The sequence below is a fragment of the Trachypithecus francoisi genome, unplaced genomic scaffold, assembly GCF_009764315.1.
Source record: "Trachypithecus francoisi isolate TF-2019V2 unplaced genomic scaffold, Tfra_2.0 Lachesis_group20, whole genome shotgun sequence".
In the NCBI taxonomy this organism is placed as follows: Eukaryota; Metazoa; Chordata; class Mammalia; order Primates; family Cercopithecidae; genus Trachypithecus; species Trachypithecus francoisi.
The window spans coordinates 4,069,965-4,091,644 of record NW_022681466.1 but is presented as its reverse complement, the minus strand read 5'-3'; the positions used below and the strand labels follow the sequence as shown (position 1 = coordinate 4,091,644).

The 21,680-nt window shown below is 48.2% G+C and overlaps 1 protein-coding gene across 7 annotated transcripts in view; it reads left to right on the top strand.

Annotated features, from left to right (window-relative positions):
- SLC39A11 (solute carrier family 39 member 11) overlaps nucleotides 1–21,680 on the top strand; it is a 453,549-nt gene that overhangs the window by 355,743 nt on the left and 76,126 nt on the right. For all 7 annotated transcript variants that reach the window (XM_033181993.1, XM_033181989.1, XM_033181990.1 and 4 more), the window contains one exon: nucleotides 14,253–14,322. In XM_033181993.1, coding sequence (XP_033037884.1) covers nucleotides 14,253–14,322 — 70 coding nt within the window. The remainder of the gene's footprint in view (nucleotides 1–14,252; nucleotides 14,323–21,680) is intronic.

Here is a 21,680-nt window from a genome sequence, read left to right as displayed (position 1 = left end):
TTAAAACCTAGACGATGAGAGGATGGGGGCCACGATTCTTAGAACTGTCTTTTTCAAATGAGAAGAGTTTGAAGCCTTAGGACTGTTTTTCCTTACCTTCATATAGCAACCTGATATTATAGAGAATCATATGTTAGCACTCCAATATTGTACACTCACTTTTTTGTTTTGAGACAGAGTCTCACTCTGTCGCCTAGGCTGGAGTACAGTGGCATGATCTTGGCTCACTGCAACCTCCACCTTCTGGGCTCAAGTGATTCTCATTCCTCAGCCTCCCAAGTAGCTGGGATTACAGGTGCCCACCACCACGCCTGTCTCATTTTTGTATTTTTAGTAGAGGCAGGGTTTTTGCCATGTTGGCCAGACTGGTCTCGAACTCCTGACCTCAGGTGATCCTCCCGCCTCAGCCTCCCAAAGTGCTGGGATTATAGGCATGAGCCACCACGCACAGCCTCCAGCCTTCTCTTTGAGCTAAGCCATAATGCCAGTTTCTCAGACATCATCTTGGCATGACCAATAAGGCCATGACCACACGGGGCCCACCCCAAGGTGCTGACAGTCTGTCGTCTGACACCTGAGACCTGGCAATTGCTGAACTGGGATGTGTAAGGCAGGCAGTTATTTTTTTTCCTCCATTAACAATTGAAATACTGCTGCTTGTAGGAAAAAATGCCCCTCCCTCCCTTGGATACATACGCTGTGGTGTGATGACCGCCCTCCATGTAGTAAAACATACTAGTGATCTGAGACTTCAGAATCTTTTTCTTGCCTGGCTTTTAGAAATACTTTGGTGGGAATCACATATGGGGAGTGATAAATGAACCTGTATCTTAGGTTATTCATCATCCTGAAGGAACTGCCAGAGTCTAATTTTGTTCAGAAGTCCTCGAAGGGAATTAAAAAAAAAAAAAAAATCCTTTCCTCCAGGTTTTGAGGCCTTCAAGAACATACAAATTCCAAAAACGTAAATAAGTCCTCCCCACCCCCCACCCCACATCCAGAGGTATTCCACAGTCAAGTGTGTGCAGGAGTTCATGATGCCCATGTACGGCCTGTGGGGTGGGGTGAGGCTCCAATCACAGGCAATGTAGTTGTGGTTCTGATGCCCATGTACGGCCTGTGGGGTGGGGTGAGGCTCCAGTCACAGGCGATGTTGTTGTGGTTCCGAGGCATCTGGCCCTAGGCTGCCTTTCCCTTTGACAAGGCTGTCGGGTCCGACCTGGGACCCAGACTGCACGACCCCTTCATGTGAAATCAGGGGAGGAATAGCAGGGATCAGTGGCCATCCTCCTCCTGGGGATGTGAGACCCTCTTGTGGGATAATCCCCAGAGCGACTCTCTTGGCTCCCAAGCGGCACAGAATGGATGCCACCCCTCTACTGCAGAGTTACACCTGATTCCCCGACCATCTGGCTTGTGCCTTGCCCCAGGAATTCCCAGTCTCTTTGTGGAGAACTGCCGGCATTGATCTTTTCATGAGCCAGGTGAGAGGCTGGGCCAGTGGAGCCTGTGTCTCTTTGTGCGTGTGCTCTCAGCTGCAGGCCTCCCTAGCCAGGAGGGATGTGTGGCTGAGTTCCTGGTACGACTTCCATCTAGTGTTTTACGAATCTCAGTCTGGAGTCGTAGAGGTGCTTTCAGACATGCTTTACCCTCTTTCTCCTAGAATGGTCCAACCACCTCAGAGGTAGTATTTTCCTAGGATCAGGCAGAAAGATCCCTGTGACCAGTGCTTAGGGACCTCCTGCCTTCAGTGTGCAGGTGTGGAGCTGGGGACTGCTCCCACTGACTAGGATGGGGTGGTACTTAGCAAAGCCTCCATCTGCAGCCCCAGTTTCCCAAGGGGACCAGAGAGCCTGCCCACCTCTGCTACCCACTTATCACTTGATAGGCTTGTCTTAGGAAAAATAATTCCCTTCTGACCACACTACTCATTGCCTCATGCTCCCATCGTCCTGTGTCCTCACATTTACAGAGCTTCTTAGGTTATCCCTGCTTTCTAAGCCTCCCAGAGGAATTTGTTGTGAACATACAAGGTTCCCCAGGACATAACCCCGTTCACTTTCATACAGTGAATCTGTCAGATCCAGACACCTCCCCGCCTGCCGTGGACTTTGGACGTAGAGGGAAGAAACCCAGTGGCCAGGTGATTGAGGAGGCTCTGACTTTGGAGTCAAGGAACTTTGCTACAGGGTTGCAAGCTTTTCTATACCACCGCTTCACTGGTGGAACAGAGTCTTTGGGAGCAACAGATAGCAGCACTCCCCACTCAAAGGGCACAGGGATTTCGTGATCATTCCCTGCTGGGCAAGGCAGGGGGAATCTTGAGTTTTTGTGACTTCCAAGATGGCAGCTCTTCTGACAGCAGGTCCCCCCACTGAGTCAGAACCTACCTGACCTGCCCCTTTGCTTCTGCTCAGTCCCTTGACCTCAAAACTAACAACTCCCTTGGTTATAAGCAATTACTCATTAAATAAATAAATAAAACCCAACAACCGCGTGTGCTCAGCTTGGCAGAAAGAGGCTCGGAGAGTAGACCGCGGTGCTCTTTCTGGTCCCTCTCCCATACCTGGTCTGTCCTTGAGTCTGCAGAGATACTTCTTCAGATTCAGGACAAACCCAGGTGTGGACGACCGTGGTGCAAGGTCAGGGGGAGTTGGCTGGAGGCGTGCATCTGGGCGTGACACGGAGCTCGTTGGTTGGAACAGCTTGGAATCTTCCATGCCAGCGTAGGCATTCTCTCCCTTTTTCTCTGAGGGAACACAGAGATCTGATCTTTGTCTGGTTATTGAGAACTAAAGCAAATTGAAATTGACTCCGAGATGTGGGTGTTTAACAAGATGCCTTCACCTGTTGTTTGAAGATGTGGCTGTCTGTCTTCAGTCATACAAACGAGGCGCTGCCTGTGTCTCCGCAGTCTGCTGGAGTCAGGCTCAATTCTAAGTCGGCAGCCGCGACTGGAGAACAGCATTTTCTGGGTCTCTCACTGTTTTGGGGGATCCCAATGTGAAACAATCGGAGATGCTGAAAAAGCACACTTGTCAACATTAATTGGGAAGTAGTTATTTTAGTTACAATGGGGATTCATGTTAAAGTATTTTCAATTGTCAATATTTCTTCATAAACAGTAGGATATGACTTTATTGATAACAATTTTTTTTTTTTTTTTTTGAGATGGAGCCTCCCTCTGTTGCCCAGGCTGGAGTGCAGTGGCACAATCTCGGCTCACTGCAACCTCTGCCTCCTGTGTTCAAGCGATTCTCCTGCCTAAGCCTCCTGATTAGCTGGGACTACAGGCTCCCGCCACCACACCTGGCTAATTTTTGTATTTTCAGGAGAGACGGGGTTTCCCCATGTTGGCCAAGCTAGTCTTGAACTCCTGACCTCAGGTGATCCACCCGCCTTGGCCTCCCAAAGTGCTGGGATTACAGGTGTGAGCCACGGCACCTGGCCTTATTGATAAAAATTTGATTTAAAGTCTACTTTTCTAGAACACCTCTATTTTTCATCTTTACCCACATGTATCTTTTTCCAGTATAAATAGCAGGATTAGTAATCCACACTAGAAAACTGCATCAAACTACTTTTTCAAGAAAATAAGTTGGTAAATTTCCATCCTTTATACAGCCTCTAACAGACTCCACAGGGATTCCCTGGCAATAATACCTGGCTGGTTCTACCAACATTTGGTTTAATAATTGTGTGATATGATCAGAGTTCCTGCGTTCTTGATTTTGCTTCCTGCTGGACTTTTGCAACCAAAGACAGGCCAGGCAGGGTTATCAGCTCATCGCCAGCCAGCCAGTCTCCCCAGAAGGCTCAGCTAAGTTTTGGCGCTCAGAGTGAGAATGAAGACAGCAGCCCTGCCCGGTGGTGTGTCTAAGACTGTGCATCGGCTCTCCTGATAGACTGTGGCTGGGAAATCCCTGTTGCAGTGTTACGTGACATTGCTCCCTTCCCTGGTGTGTTGTCCTCTCCCAGTTGAGTGACAGTTCCCAGACAGGTTGGGACAGACGGGGAATCAAAGCTGAGCTTGTCCTTGGCTGGGGCGGTGGCTCGCGCCTGTAATTCCAGCACTTTGGGAGGCCGAGGTGGGCAGATCACCTGAGGTCAGGAGTTCAAGACCAGTCTGGCCAACCTGGCAAAACCCTGTCTCTACTAAAAATACAAAAATTAGCCAGGTGCAGTGGTGTGCACCTGTAGTCCCAGCTACTTGGGAGGCGGAAGTTGCAGTGAACTGAGATCACACTACTCCACTCCAGCCTGGGTGACAGAGTGAGACTCTGTCTCAAAGGAAACATTAAATAAATCTGAGCTTGTCCAGCACCTCAGAGGCTCCAGATGCAGCTGGAGGTGGGCACACCCTGTCCCCAAAGCCCCCATTGTCCACTCCAGCAATAGGTGTTTCAACATGTTTTGTTTTTAGTTTTGTTTATTAAATTAGAGACAGGGTCTCACTCTGTCACCCAGACTGAAGTGTAGTAGTGTGATCATAGCTCACTGCAGCCTTGACTTACTGGGCTCAAACGATCCTTTCTCCTCAGCCTCCTGAGTAGCTAGTACTACAGGTTCATGCCACCACACCCAGCCAATTTTTGTGTGTGTGGTAGAGATAGGGTCTCACTATGTTGTCCTGGCTGATCTCAAACTCTTGGCCTCAAGTGATCCTCCCATCGCATCCTCCCTAGTAGCTGGGACTACAGGTGCACACCACCACACCCAGCTAATTTTTTTTTTTTTTTTTTTTGAGATGGAGTCTCGCTCTGTCACCCAGGCTGGAGTGCAGTGGTGTGATCTCAGCTCACTGCAAACTCTGCCTCCCGGGTTCATGCCATTCTCCTGCCTCAGCCTCCCGAGTTGCTGGGACTACAGGCACCCGCCACCACACCCGGCTAATTTTTTGTATTTTTAGTAGAGATGGGGTTTCACTGTGGTCTCGATCTCCTGACCTCGTGATCCACCCGCCTCGGCCTCCCAAAGTGCTGGGATTATAGGTGTGAGCCACCGTGCCCAGCCAATTTTTAAATTTTTTTGTAGAGATGGGGTCTTGCTGTGTTGCCTAGGCTGGTCTTGAACTGGGCTCAAGAGATCTTCGTGCCTCGGCCTCCCAAATTGCTGGGATTACAGGAGTGAGCCACCACACCTGGCCACTCAATGTGGTTATTTTTCTGGCTTTTAATGAGTGCCTTTTGGGACCTGAGAATGTACATGTGGATGTCCAGCCTTGCTCCTAGAACTGAGTCCGTATTTACTGGTGAAGTGTCATCTGGCCTGAGGGATGTTATGAGGCTACCTGCCCTGTTCTTCCTAACCCACCTTCTCTCCTCATCCCAGTCATCCCTGACTGATGAGTAGCTCCCAGCTTCAGAGGGTACTCCTCATGCAGAGAAGGACACCCTTGACCTTCCTTCAGTTTCTTTATCATATGTTTCAAAGCTCTCCTCTCTCCAGCAAATTTTTGCCTCTTGCCTAAATCCATCTAGCTGTAATTTAAGTCATTTTTCTCTTACTCTGTCTTTAGGGGAGATGGAAATGAATAAGCCATCCCATAACTTGTCATTTCTCCACCCTTGGGGTTTGTTGGTGGTAGTAGTGGTGGTGGTGGTGGTGGCTGTGTATAATATTTATTAAGCCTCCACAGGGTCTTATCTGCTTATCTTAATTTAAATACTTTTTTAAATCAAGGAGAAAAAGTCGTGGCATCACCCCTTATTTTCTGTGTGACCTTTGCATTGACATTTTCTAGGCTTCTTCTGGCTGTAACTTCTGGAACTGATACTATGAGTGCTTAAACCAGAGGCCCAGCTGGAGAGCAAATGGCATGGAACAAAGAGATTTAGTGACATCCACATAATGCCCTCAGAGACAAAGAATTAATGGTACGGGCACAGGATGGAGAACAGTGGCTTCACAACAGCATACAGGGAAAGATTGAGCTTTTAGTTAGCTGTGAGCCCAGGAGGAATCTCCCGTGAGAAAGCCACCCAAGAGGAATGTGTTCATGAGCTGCCGTGAGGTCTGGGTCAAGTCCAGAACAGGGGGAATGACAGCCCTGTACTTCCTACCCCTGGTCTGACCACCCTGAAACAGCTGTATCCTGTCTAGAAGCCCCTCTCATGCTGAGATGATCTGAGCTGGGCCAACATCCCAGGGAGCATAGTCTGGCAGGAAGAGAAGAATGTCCCCATAGCATCTCTGAGTGGGCCATTTCTGTCCCAGCAGCGGGCTCTGCCGAACCAAGGTAATTGTACTTCTCAAGCTACCCTGTACAGGTGCCCCTTCCCATCCACTCATTACCAACGCCCATAAATGTCAGGTGCTATGGTCTGAATATTTGTGTTTCTCAAAAATGTGTGAGGCCAGGTGCTACTCAGGAGGTTGAGGCAGGAGAATCGCTTGAACTGGGGAGGTGGAGGTTGCAGTGAGCTGAGATTGTGCCACTGTACTCCAGCCTGGGTGACAGAGCAGGACTGTGTCTCAAAAAAAAAAAAAGAAAGAAAAAGAAAAGAAAAGATGTGTATGCTGAGATTCTAACCACCAATGCGATGGTATCAGGAAGTGAGACTCTGGGGAGGTGATTAGGTCTTGAGGTTGGAGCCCCCATGAGTGGGATTAATGCCGGTATAAAAGAGGCCCGAGAGAGAGGCCCCCTCACCTTTCCCATCATATGAGGACACAGCAAGGAACCCCCCCATCTGTGAACCAGGAAGCTAGCCCTCACCAGACACCAACTCTGCAGGCACCTTGATCTCAGCCTTCTCAGCCTCCAGAACTGGGCAAGAAGACTGCAAACTCCACCCCATGCCCTTAAAACTAAGAGCTGCTTATGGCTCCATTGAAAGAGAAAACACTTTTCATTGTTTGCTTTCCTACCACTGACTTAAACTCTAACAGTGTTCTATTAATATAATAGTTTGATTTTTTTTGTTTGTTTGTTTTCTGTAAGTGTCCCTCATCGGGAGAGAAGAAAAGTAACATCTGGCAATCTCTGAAGACATCTTTGTTATAACTGGGACAGGAGGTGCTACTGGCGTCTAGTGGGTAGAGGCCAGGGATGCTGCAAAACGCCCTACAGTGGCCAGAATAGTCCCCCACAACCAGATGTGAATAGTGAGGAACCCTGAACAGGCCTGTCAGGTACATTTCATTTTTTTTTTTTTTCTTTTTTTTGAGATGGAGTCTCGCTCTCTCGCCCGGGTTGGAGTGCAGTGGCGCGATCTCGGCTCACTGCAAGCTCCGCCTCCCAGATTCACGCCATTCTCCTGCCTCAGCCTCCCAAGTAGCTGGGACTACAGGCACCCGCCACCACGCCTGGCTAATTTTTTGTATTTTTAGTAGAGACGGAGTTTCACCATGTTAGCCAGGATGGTCTTGATCTCCTGACCTCATGATCCGCCCGCCTTGGCCTCCCAAAGTGCTGGGATTACAGGCATGAGCCACCGTGCTCAGCCAGGTACATTTCATTTAACACAACCATCCTGTAAGCAAAGCAGTGTTATTCCCCTGTCACTTTTGCAAGAACCTTAAATAATATACTAAGATTTGAGCCCGGGTTTATCTCAACCCTTTTTGTTACTGTTTTCCACAGAGGAGGGCATGGAGGGATGGAGTTGCAAGGGCAATGGGGAGGTGGAGAGAGACAGGCACAGCCGCCTTCCAGCCCCAGGAGGAGGTTGGAGTGAGCTGCTTCTGCTTTGGTGCTTATGTTCAAGTTTGTCCTCCAGACTCTGCCTCACCCTACGTTCAGTCGGACTTACTAACTCAGGCTAGGCAGTTCATTTTCCCTGAGCTAATGGCAATAGCTTTGTAAAGGGGCAAGAACTTATTCACAGTATGAGTTGGGTTTCTTCTATTTGCACTCGAGTTGGGATACCAGGGGCATGAGCACCAGTGGGCATTTTTCCTCCTTTTCCACCCAGTGAGTTCTTTCTACCGTCTGTTGATCCTCAGTGTCGGCCTACATTCTCGTTGTGGTGTTCTTTCTGCATGCGTAACTGATGTGTCCTGCCTTCTCATGAGCTTAACTCTCAGGGCTCACCTCTGTTTTCAGATGTGGTAACAAATACACTGTGTTTCCCCAGGACCTCTTCTTCCTGTTTACTTTCTATATCCGGGGGAAAGTGGACTGAAGCCTCCTAAGGCAGCGTGGAGCTGTGGTTCCCTCCTGCCAGGGCCACTGGAGAACTGAGAGGAAAGATGTGCTTATCTGCAAACCATCACAGAATGCTCATTTGTGAACTTTTGTCCCTGCTACTGGCCTGGCCCGAGGTACAGGATGGGCTGGAGGGAAAATGCATTCCCTTTGCTCCAAACCTCTTCGGGGTACGGAGACTCAGGTGCCAGTGTTCACTACCCGTGGGGCCATGTCATAGCTGGAGGAAAGCTGCAAGCAAACTGGGCAGCAGAGGACACTTGCGGGTGGGGAATAGAATGAGAGACTGCGGTTCACGACCCAGCTCTGGCCTCCCCAGCTGGGTCACCTAGGGCAGGCCCTTTTCCTCATCTGCTCAGTGGGTTCTCCCTTCCCAAACCTCCCAAAGCTGTTGTGAGCATTTATATAAATCAGCAAGCTGAGGCTGCTGAACTTCGAGCTAAACTACTCGAAGCGATTGTTTTGCTAATTAGCATGCACTATTATTTGCATTAAAATGACTAATTAGAAGAAAATTTTTAACAAAAGAGTCAACCAGCTGTTGTTTATGGTTTTAGAAAGTGAATTTTCTCAAAGGGAGGGATATGCCTGTCTAGTGTCAGGAAGTAGTTTCCTTGATTTCTCCCCAAGGGTTGCAGGTGAAGATCCGTGCCTTGCAGACCCACCATTACCGATGGATGGTCTCAGGTGTGTTAGTGCAAAACAAGGTTGAGAACAGCAGGCTTGTAAATACTGGACTCCTCAAAGGCAGGACACTGGCCAGGTGGCAGCAGGTCAGATGTTCTCGAAGTTCATATTCTCGTGACCATGGACACGGGCAGCTCCCACGACTCGGCCTGCACAAACGAGGCTGCCTCCTCCCTAATGGAAAGGATGTCAGAAACCCTTAGGCATACCCATCGCAGCCTGCCCTGAAATTCAGCTCTCACCAACGTCAGGCACCTCACGTAGGATACTCTTTTTTTTTTGAGATGGAGTCTCACACTGTCACCCAGACTGGAGTGCAGTGGCGCCCTTTCGGCTCACTGCAACCTCTGCCTCCCGAGTTCAAGCGATTCTCCTGCCTCAGCCTCCCTTGTAGCTGGGATTAAAGGCGTGAGTCACCACGCCCAGGTATTGTTTTGTATTTTTAGTAGAGATGAGGTTTCACCATGTTGGCCAGGCTGGTCTTGAGCTCCTGATCTCAAGCAATTCGCCCACCTCAGCCTCCTAAAATGCTGGGATTACAGGCACGGGAGCCACCGCTCCTGGCTGGGTACTTCTTCTTGCCTACCTCTTTTGGATGGCGTCACATCCATCAGGCGAACCTTAAAATATTGAACATGGATCCACACCGCTTTCTGATCCTTGAGTAGTGGCTTTCATCATATCTACTCCTGGAGTGGTGAAGGACCTACACCCTGGGCCTCAGACTCAGAACCCACCTGTGTCTCTCAGACCAGCTCCCATCACCTTCCCTCTCTGATCTGTGGACTGGAGGTGACAGTTCCAACCTATATTTGAATTAGCCATTTTAATGCAAATGATAGTGCTCTACATTAGGCCTCTAGGCTCCAAATTAGGCCTTGTCTTCAAGATCCTAATCTCTCTGTGATTCTTTGCCTTAGGAAATGGGGCACTGGTGGCCCTTTCTATGCTAGACCCTGGACTATAAGCCTTATACCTACAGTGAAATGTATGTGTCGATACTAGTCTAGTCTATCATTGATTACTGTAAAAATACATAAATCTATTATAAAAAGTTAAAATTTATCAGAAATTACACCCTTAAACACAGGTCATATATGGTGCCACTCACAATGAAGAGAAATGTAAGCAAACATAAAGATGCAGTGTTAAGCCTCTAATCTCAGCACTTTGAGAGGCTGAGGCAGGAGGATCCCTTGAGGCTAGGAGTTCAAGATCAGCCTGGACAACTTAGTGAGACCATCTCTGTGAAAAACTTTTTAAAAAATTAAAACATTTAAAAAATGATGTAATATTAAGTCATAACTACATAGAATTAACTACAGCCCACTGTACTACTGCAACCATTTTGTAGCCACCTCCTGTTGCTGTTGCAGTGGGCTGAAGTGCTGCAGGTGTCTGCGTAAAAGGCCTTGTCGGGCTTGGCTTGGTGACTCACGCCTGTAAGTCACCAAGGCGAGTGAGGGCAGATCACCTGAGGTCAGGAGTTCGAGACCAGCCTGACCAACATAGAGAAACCCTGTCTCTACTAAAAATGCAAAATTAGCTGGGCATGGTGACACATGCCTATAATCCCAGCTACTCGGGAGGCTGAGGCAGGAGAATCACTTGAACACGGGAGGCAGATGAGCCGAGATCGCGCCATTGCACTCCAGCCTGGGCAACAAGAGTGAAACTCCGTCTCAAGTTCAAAAATAAAAATAAAAAAGGCCTTGTGACACTAAGCATCTCCTCGTGAGCAGCTCACCTCTGCAGTGAATTGCATATTACCGTAAAAAGTGATCTCTCTCAGTTCTTATGTATTTTTCATCATGTTTAGTGCAATACCGTAAACCTTGAATAACACCATAGGACCCATACAGTGTGCCGTTAGGGGTACTGGAAGTGCTCCCAAGAAGCAAAGAAAAGTCATGACATTACAAGAAAAAATTAACTTGCTTCATATGTACCATAGTTTGAGGTCTGCAGCTGTGGGTGCCTGCCCTTTCAGTCAGACAACGCCTCTTTATGAACAGACAGTGTAAACATATGGTCCTGATAAATACAGTACAGCACTGTAAATGTATTTTCTCTTCCTTATGATTTTCTTAGCATTAAGAACTTCTATGCAGCTTGCTTTACTGTAAGAATATAAGAAGTGTTATCTAGCTTACTTTCTTGTAAGAATACCGTATATAGTATATATAGCACACAAAATATGTGTGCTATATATAAATTGACTTTATGTTCTTGGTAAGGCTTTTGGTCGATATTAGACTATTAGTAATGTTTCTGGGGGAGTCAAAAGTTATATGTGGGTTTTCGACTGTGCAGGGGATTGGTGCCCCCAATCCCTGCATTATTCAAGGTTGTCAACTGTAAATAAAAAATAATTTTTTAAAATGCATATCGATTTTAAAGCCTTGTTGCCCTGGTAGTGCTGACTCCAGCCAACTACCTTCAGCCTCAGAGCTGTTAAAGGGAGAGTTTGGGAGCCTTCTCCGTGGCCTGCTTGGGTGTGTACATGCATGCTGAGAGGCCAGGCCCAGAAGGCTTGATGCTGCTGTCTGGTTTTGGAAAGACCTCCCTCTAACTACCTGGCTTCTGAACCTGGCAGGGGCCCAAGAGTTACAGCGGCTGATCTCTGGAGTTGAGCTTGCAGTGTGGGGCAAGCTGTAATGTCCTAGGACTCTGTGTCCTGACGTTGGTTGTTGTAAGAAAAGCGGAAAGATACCTGGTAGGGAATCAGAATCCCAAATTCTCACCAGGTGCAGTGGCTCATGCCTTTAATCCCAGCACGTTGGGAGGCCAACATGGTGAAACCCCATCTCTACTAAAAGTACAAAAATTAGCTGGGCATGGGGGCACACGCCTGTAATCCAGCTACTTGGGAGGCTGAGGCAGGAGAATCCCTTGAACCCAGGAGGTGGAGGTTGCAGTGAGCTGAGATCGCACCACTGCCCTCCAGCCTGGGCGACAGAGTGAGACTCTGTCTCAAGGAAAAAGAAAAAAGAATCCCAAATTCTCAACCTGCAGCTTACAGTGGTCACAGCTATCCCATCAGGACCCGGCAGGAGATCAAGCACAAAGGGTAAAATGAGGCAAAAAAAAAAGAATACCTTATTCCTTAGCAGAATCTTTGGGCTCCAGACCCCATTGCGATCTCTTGTTGAGCCAGACTGCATCACAGGTGAGCACTTTCACCTGAACCTGGGATCAGTCTCCACTGCCTTCTTGTCCCCAGGTGTCTCCTGGAGTCAGTATCACAATTCTGGTATCCTGGACCCACTTCAAGCAGACAGGACACAAGGAAGAAATAGGCTGTACTAAGAGGCAGTGAATCAAAAGAAAATGAGTTCCTCTCACTCAGTAGATTTTTATATCTTCCCTCTTCTTAAAAAAAAGTTCTAATTTGACCCCCCAAAGCCCTTGGTCTTGCTGCTGAACAGTGGCGGTCATTCAGTAGTTCTCCTTCGTGTTTGGATCGACGGGAATCATTGCCCTCTTCACAGATGTCAGAAGCGTCCTGACGCTGTGCTTCCACCCCTTTGGTCCATGGCCGGTGGTCAGGTCCATTTCCTTCCATGACTCTCACTATTCCATCAGATACACGCAGACCAGCGTCATCCTCCCACATCTGATCCCTAGGTGAGTGGCTAGTGAACTTGGCAAGCCCGTGAACCACAGGAAAGGACCTGAAAACCCATCTTGTCTAGCCCGATGCTGCAAGCTCGACTCTAGCCACCCCCTCAGTGTAGACCGCATCTTCTGCACCATTTGAGGGTGGTTCCTCTGCAAGCTGGAATGTTCTTCAAAGAGCAGTCATATAAAAATGTATGCTTGGCTGGGCGTGGTGGCTCATGCCTGTAATCCCAGCACTTTGGGAGGCCAAGGCAAGTGGAACACAAGGTTGGGAGATCAAGACCATCCTGGCTAACAAAGTGAAAGCCCGTCTCTACTAAAAATACAAAACATTAGCCGGGTGTGGTGGCGGGCACCTGTAGTCCCAGCTACTCAGGAGGCTGAGGCAGGAGAATCACTTGAACATGGGAGGCGGAGCTTGCAGTGAGCCGAGATGGCGCCACCGCACTCCAGCCTGGGCAACAGAGCAAGACTTTGTCTCAATAAAAAATAAAAATAAATAAAAATGCAAATGCATGCTGGTGGTGGTGATCATGCCACCCCTCCTCCTTTCCTGCTGACAAGACCCCAGTTTATTCAGATGGCAGCTCCCTTGATTTCAGGGAGCATGGGCAGGGTAGACTCTTTCCCAGCCCCAGAGAGGGATGGAGACTGGCCTCAATCCATCCCGGAGTCTCAGGATTTGGGGCCTGAGGCTGTGATGGATCCAGGGATGGGTGTTTGCCCCTGTTCTGGCCAAAGAGGTATGAGGGATGCCGGGAAAGGCGTTCATTCCAGAGTAATGAGACAAAGACTTGATAAAGAAAGGTTTCTGCCTTTCTGCTTTCTTGTTGCCTAGGATGTAGTTGAGATGCCTGGAGGTAGCACTGTCACTTTACAACTATGAGGACCTAATGGTGAGGATGAAGAAGAAAAAAAAAAACGAAAACAAAAGACGCCTGTGCCTACAGTGACATCATTGGGCTGCCGTATCAACCTTGGACTTTCTGTTGCATGAGCTAATAAATAAAGCCCTGTGTGTTTAGGCCAGGGGTTATGAAAAGTCCAGATAGTAAATATTTTAGGTTTCAGGCCATACGGTTTCTGTCCCAACTGCTCCACTGTGCTAATGTACATGAAACCAGCCATAAACAATTCATCAGCCAATAAGCATGGCTGTGTGCCAATACAACTTCATTTACAGACACTCAAATTTGAATTTTATATAATTTTCTTTTTTCTTTTTCTTTTTTTTTTTTTTTGAGACAGAGTCTCACTTTGTTACCCAGACTGGAGGGCAGTGGCACACTCTTGGCTTCCTACAACCTCTGCCTCCTATGTTCAAGTGATTCTCCTGCCTCAGCCTCTCGAGTAAGCTGGGATTACAGGCGTGCACCACCATGCCCTGCTAACTTTCGTATTTTTAGTAGAGATGGGATTTCACCATGTTGACCAGGCTGGTCTCGAACTCCTGACCTCAGATCTGCCTGCCTCGGCCTCCCAGAGTGGTGGCATTACAGGCATGAGCCACCGTGCCTGGCCAAATTTTATATAATTTTCGTGTGTCATGAAGTAGTCTTTGTTTTTTCAATTACTTAAAAAATACAAAAATCATTCCTAGATTGCAGGCCATAGAGAAGCAGGCAGCAGCCATTTGGACCCCATGCCTTAGTTTCCCTGGGTTTAAGCTGCTGTTAGTATGATTTCCTGTGACTGGCAGCCTCATGCAGTCCTACTTGACACAGTGACAGTAATGGTGATGTTCCTTATGGGGAAATATTCCTAACCCCTCCTGTTTTTCTTACATCTGTTTCAGAGGGTCTCGCTGTTGGAGTTGGATTCGGGGCTATAGAAAAGACGGCATCTGCTACCTTTGAGAGTGCCAGGTAAGCCAGCACCCTGGTACCCCAGAGCATGGTTCTGCACCCAGGGGTGCTCCGAGTGTACATGTTACCTGGGTGGGCTGTCTGTGCATTATCATTCCGCACCCCAGCCCCACTGATGGAGGCCGCATGGGGTCCGGTGAAGGCCATCCCTGAGAGAGGAGTCTCCCTGAGAGAGGAGTCTTTCAAATGAGCTATTAAGTAGGTGATGATCATTCTGAAAACAAAACGTGGACAGAATCGCAAGCTATACTCTAAGCACTTCAAAGGTGTGAAGACTGATGACAAAAAACAAAGGCAGCCACTGACACTCTTCAGACCTTTCCTTTTCGAAGCCCTCCCTTTGTCTTTCTTGACGCTGAGCTCTCCTGGTTTCCCTCTCTCTTTCCACCTGCTCCTGGAAAGTCCCTTCTCATCCTGTGGCGTGTTCTTAAGAGGTGATGTTCCCGGGGACCTGTATCTAGAGCATCCTTCCTTTTCACTGAACGCACCATCCCTGGGCAACCTTCTCCATTCTTGTGACTTTATTTTCCATGTGTTTGCTGGTGATACCCAAGTCGAGCTCCAGCTGAGTCTTTTGTCCTGAATGTGTTCTTGTATTTCTCCATCTGCTGTCATGTAGAACTCGCCCTTCCTCCAGGATTCCCTGTCACTGCTGTACCCAATTGACCAAGCCAATCCTGCCGTCACTCTCAATGCCTCATTTTCCCTCACCTTCCATACACAAGCACTGGGCCTTGTAAATTCTTTGCTCTTCTACCTGCCTGGAAATAAACAGGGCATGGGTAAGGTCACAGCCTTGGGATCACACGCCGTTCTCTAGACATGGTGCAGGTGAGGTCTCCATGGTTCACCCAGACCCACAAAGCCATAAATGCCACACTCTGCAGGATGGAACCTTCTTTCTGAAGGCAGCAAACTCAAGTGGCTTCAGGGGACTAAAAGATCATCAAAATGGGTGGAGACAGTCAGGTGAAGATAGTTGGGAACCATGAGGACTGAGGCAAACTTTAAACAGCATGCGCGCTATCTAAAGGTACTTGAATTCACGATTATTTTAAAACATAACTCAGTGCAGTGACTCAGGGGTGACTGGTTTATCACTCCTGTAGCTCATTCACTATCTTCAGACTGATGCAGTCCCAAAATATTCTCCCTGACTCCCCCCAGGAAATAGCACTCCCTGCTGCACCCGTTGATCGTGACTGTCAAAAACGAATTTCTCACATAACCCCTTTTCCATCCTTTGCCGGTTCCCAAGCCTGCGTGGGGCCTGTTTATGCACCCTGAGGACTGTGTTCAGGCCACTTCCTTGCATCTGTTTCCCCAGCTGAAGTGGAGCCCCTGTGTGTTAAATGTAGTCATTGCCGGTCACTGAATTCTAAGGCTGTATGTTAAGAGGCGTGCCTGCTCCATGTGCATGGATATGTGCATGGGCTGGAATGTTCTAGGGCAAAACTTTTTGTGTTCTCAACTTCATATTCCTGCCTCTCAGACTCCCAAGTCATTCATTAAAATAATGCCCATGGTGAAAATCACATGAGAGGGTAGATGAGGGCAGAGCCTTTAGAATGGAAGAAATATCACCTAAAACAAGGGCTAATGATGACTCGTCACATCCTGCAGACTGCTCTTCTAAGCGCGGGGCCTGGGGTGGGGGCATGTAGCTCTTCTGCCCCGGCACAGCAGTTTTGATCCTGACTCCACTAGACCACAAGAGACTTCAGAGTCAAGCAATATCCACGGGGCCGAAGAGCCCAGAGGGTCTGACCTTATAAACATTCAAAGGCCAGGTCCTCCCCGGAGCACAGGAAACCACACAGGCTGCAGAAGATCTGTGCCCAGCAAGTGACAGCTGTGCCCCAGGCATGGAACTCACAGGCCAGGCTCTCTGTCTGGTGGCACCACGTCCCCCGCGACATCATCATGTCAGCTCCAATGTTCCTCTGTTCTATCACCTGCACTTTCTGCCAATCTTTGTAAGTATTTCGGAAGAAAGTGGAGCAAAAATATTTCCAACTCAGCTCCTCCCTTCCTTGGACCAAACAGATTCTCTCTGAGTTATAAAAGCCCTCAACCAGATCCTCTAACTGGGATGGAGTCAGTGCAGCAGGCCTCAGTGTCTTCAGCCTCACGAGACCCTCTGCTATACAAGCATCACTAGAGGGTCCATATGCCCCCACTCCTGACCCATTATTGTCACAGCCTGCAGGGCAGGAATGACGGAGCTCTGCTGTCATTGCCACTGTGTCCACAGAGTAATGAGGGCGGGGGGGGCCCTGCAATGCAGGCTGCAGAGAAGCAATGGGGGAAGGACATTCCCTCAACCTGACCCTTCAGCCCATTCTCCCCACTTTGAAAAATATGTAGAGTTTATGATTCCCTCCTTCCTAAATGTCTGCCCTCTTCTTGGGTGGCAAGATGTAGAGCAGCCCCAGGCCAAGGCTTGTTAGCTTTCTCTGCCTTTAGTTCACACTACACATAGGATTTCATAGGAGGATAGGGACTAGAGTGTAGTGGAGAGTGAGGACTTTCCACTTGAGTAGCCACGAGGGAAAGGTGTGTGCTGAAGTGTAGCCTGGACAGGCAGAGCCTGCCACCCTGCAAGGCTGTAGAATTGCTCAACCAATAACAGGTTGGGGCCAGTGTTGTGCCTGTTGACACAAGGACGTCAAGGGCTGCAGCTTCCGGTTGTCTTACTATGCTGCGGCTTTCAAACCAGCATCTGTGCTTGTGTGTAGAGTCCAGAGAAGCCAGCCCTGCAGAATCAGGCTGCTATGGTGTTCATACACCAAGGCAGTATCTTGCCTTAGATTACCACTGCAATCCAGGATGAGACTTTGGCTTGATCAAAATTGCACTAAATCCACCCACACTCTCAGTTCCCTCTTTCCTTTTTTTTTGAGACGGAGTCTTGCTCTGTCACCCAGGCTGGAGTGCAGTGGCGCGATCTCAACTCACTGCAAGCTCCACCTCCCAGGTTCACGCCATTCTCCTGCCTCAGCCTCCCAAGTAGCTGGGACTACAGGCACCCACCACCATGCCCAGCTAATTTTCTTTGCATTTTTAGTAGAGATGGGGTTTCGCCGTGTTAGCCAGGATGGTCTCGATCTCCTGACCTCGTGATCTGCCTGCCTCAGCAAAGTGCTGGGATTACAAGCATGAGCCACCGCGCCCGGCCAGTTCCCTCTTTCAAGAAGGAAAAGAAAAGGTACTGACACTGTAAGACGATGAAAGTAGAGTGAACAGGCCACCCTGTTGGATGAGCCATTGGTGAAATCATGTAGTCCTCAGCATTGAATAAAGCCACATGAGGCCAGGACCACTGTGACACAGAGTGCCAGGCAGAGGGACTGTGTACCAGCCCCTGCCTGCCCAGAATCTCCCAGACTCAGCCAGTCCAGCCTCCACTGAGGCTGCAAATGCTTAGCTATCTTCTGAGCAGTCCTGGTCTCCGCTCATTCATTCATGCATCCGTTCTTTAGTGAGTACTGGTATGTGTCCCGTATTGTGCTAGTCACTGCAGAAAACACAATTCGTATGACAGAAATCTTCCAAAAAGCTGAACATTTGTCACTAGTACTTCCAGTAACATGGTGAGCTCAGCTGACATGGATGTCCCACCGCAAACAAACACACGAGTAAACTTGGTTTTTACTACACAGCCAAGAACTAAGGAGAAAGAAGTGCCAGATGCTAGAAATAAAGGGAAAAATCAAAGACACCGTGGAAGGTGGTTTCAGATCCTCATAGAGGTTGAAAAGACTGAGGGTTGGACCTCATGCCCGTAGAGCAGATGGAGCCATGGCCTTGCCCTTGGATGTCAGGGAACTGAAACAGCCAAGCGTAAAGGCCAGGGCGTACAGGTATTGCCTTCTGTAAAAGGGGCTATAAAACTCCACCCACTGGTCCAGGAACTTGCATGTGCAGCTTGTCCTCTCTCCAGGATCTTGGACAGAGAGACAGTGTATAAGGCATAGTAAACAATGTGCAGGATAGGAAAACCTTAGACCTGCATCACACAAGGGTGTACGTACGGTATAAACTTTTATACCCTATTGTACCAGAAACCTCAAATAAAGAACATAAATATTGGCCTAGGATAATAGAAATCTTTTAGGCTCTAGCAGGAACAAACATAAAGTCCTCACCTACACAAAGCTCTAACTCTTCCACTAACCAGCCACAGCAGATGCCTGGGGCAAGGAAGGGGAGTCTTAAATGCAGTTACACTTACACTCAAATAGAAAATAAAATAGAAAATAAAATGGAAGCAAACCACATAGGGAAACATGCTGCGCAGGAAAGATAGCACTCACAAAACTAGAAATAAGAAAACTTATTTACAGGAGAAATGTATCAGACAGACCCGAACTGAGGCACAAAATACCTGACCAGCCCTCCTCAAAACTGCCAGGATGGTCCCAAAACAAGGGAAGTCTAAAAAACCATCCAGAGTAGATGAAGGAGACTAAATATAAGGAGACTAAATGTAAGATGGGATCTTTGTACAGAAAAGAGACGTTAGGGAAGAACTAGTGAAATCTGAATACACTGTGTAGTGTAGTTAAAAATAATGCACATGAGCCGGGCGCAGTGGCTCAAGCCTGTAATCCCAGCACTTTGGGAGGCTGAGATGGGCAGATCACGAGGTCAGGAGATCAAGACCATCCTGGCTAGCACGGTGAAACCCCGTCTCTACTAAAAATACAAAAACTAGCTGGGCGAGGTGGCGGGCGCCTATAGTCCCAGCTACTCGGGAGGCTGAGGCAGGAGAATGGCGTAAACCCGGGAGGCGGAGCTTGCAGTGAGCTGAGATCTGGCCACTGCACTCCAGTCCGGGCGACAGAGCGAGACTCAGCCTCAAAAAAAAAAAAAAAAAAAAAAATAATGCACATGGCCAGGTGCTGTGGCTCACGCCTATAATCCCAGCACTTTGAGAGGCTGAGGGGGGCAGATCCCTTGAGGTCAGGAATTCGAGACCAGCCTGGCCTACGTGCTTCTGAAACCCCATCCCTACTAAAAGTACACAAATTAGCCAGGTGTGGTAGTGGGTGCCTTTGATTCCAGCTACTTAGGAGGCTGAGGCAGGAGCGCTTGAACTCAGGAGGCAGAGGTTATAGTGAGCTGAGATCTCACCACTGCCCTCCAGCCTGGGCAACAGAGCGAGACTCTGTCTCAAAAAAAGAAAAGAAAAGGGCCTGTAATCTCTGCCCTTTGGGAGGCCAAGGCGGGTGGATCACCTGAGATAGGAGTTTGAGACCAGCCTGACCAACATGGTGAAACCCCATCTCTACTAAAAATACAAAAAACTAGCCAGGCGTGGTGGTGGGCACCTGTAATCCCAGCTTACTCAGGAGGCTGAGGCAGGAGAATCTCTTGAACCTGGAGGCGGAGGTTGCAGTGTGCCAAGATGACACCATTGCATTCCAGCCTGGACAACAGAGCAAGTCTGCATCTCAGACAAGCAAGCAAACAAAGGAATGCACCAATATGGGTTCCTTAGTTGTAACAAATGTTCCATCCAAAGTGAGATGCTAACGATAGGGGAAACTGAGGGCAGGGTATACAGGAACTGTCTGTACTATCTTTGAGCTTTTCTGTAGACCTAAAGCTAATCTAAAATGAAAGGTTAATTAAAAAAAAAAAAGCTGCATAAGGCTGCACAAATGAAAGCACTTTTTAATGCTTAATAAGAGATAGATTTATAATAATACAATAGTTTTACAAAAGACACCAAGGAGGAAAGCCGCCCCCATGATCAAATCACCTCCCACCACGTCCTGCCCCCAACGTTAGGGATTACAATTCCACATGAGATTTGGGTGGAGACGCAGACCCAGACCTTATCCACTAGGGACTGCGACAGAATCTGGAGATACCAGAGGCAGAGACAGATTCTCTACGCAGAAACAACAGTTCAACTCACAGAAGATTTCTGAGCTCTAATTGAAGATGAGGGAATGCTGTCTTCAAAGTGCCAAGAAAAAGTAGCTGCCATTCTAGAGTAGAAGCTGCCGAACGTTCTCTTAAAGTTCCAGATGGCCTGTGGGCCATATGATCTCTGTCACAACTACTTGACTGACTGTCGTGGAAGTGCCAGGGTAGCCCTAAATAATACGTAAAGAAATAGGCGTGGCTGGCCGGGCACAGTGGCTCACGCCTGTAATCCCAGCACTGGGAGGCCGAGGTGGGCAGATCACCTGAGGTCAGGAGTTCGAGAGCAGCCCGACTAACAGGTTGAAAACCTGTCTTTACTAAAAATACAAAAAAATTACCGGATGTGGTGGCACACACCTATAGTTCTAATTACTTGGGAGGCTGAGGCAGAATTGCTTGAACCCAGGAGGTGGTGGTTGCAGTGAGACAAGATCGTGCAGTTGCACTCCAGCCTGGGGACAAGAGTGAAACTCTGTCTCAAAAAAAGAAAAAAAGGAAAAAAAGAAGAAGAAGAAATGGGCGTGGCTGTGCCCCAATCCAAGTTTATTTACAGAAATAGGTGGTGGGCCTTTGGGTTGAAATTTACCCACCCCTTGTCTATTGCCAAGTTGAATTTTTCACTGAGCACAAATATAGACTGCCAAGTCTACTACTTATTACCCATTGTTACAGGATGTGTGTAGAAGGCACATCAGGGCAAAAGGGAAAAGAAGACATTAGTAAATTATGCTAGGTCTGGCGTGGTGGCTCACACCTGTAATTCTAACACTTTGGGAGGCTGACGCAGGAGGATCGCTTGTGCCCCAGAAATCAAGGCCAGCCAGGGCCGCATAGGGAGACCCCATCTCTATAAAAAATGAAAAAATCAGCTAGGCGTCAGGGTGTGCACCTGTGGTCCCAGGAAGAGCTGTTGTGTACAGAACCCACAGACAGCGTTTGCCTGCTGATTTTGTTGTTGCATGAAAGGGAGAAGGGAGAATTTGAGTCCAGGTGACAAGGAAACGTAGGTTGATCTCATGCTGTGGAGTGGACTGAGAGGGGAGCAGGACTGCATTTACACAGACTGGGGAAAGCGTTACGCAGTACAGGCCCAGGGTACATGTGCACCAAGCTAACTAAGCCAGATCGTTTTTGACTCCTTTAGTGGAGGGGTTGGCAAACTATGGTCTGTGGGCCAAATTTGGCCCAACACCTGTTTCTGGAAAGGAGGCTTTATTGGAGCACAGACATACCCGTTTGTTTCCATATTGTCTGTGGTTCCATATGTGCTACAGTGGCCGATCTGCCTAATGGCCAGAGAAATCTTAAGGCTGAAAAGCTGGAAATACTTACTATCTGCAAAGCTGAAAATATGTACTATCTAACCTCCCCTTCCCTTTTTTCTTTTTCTCTGCAAAGCTGAAAATATATACTATCTAACC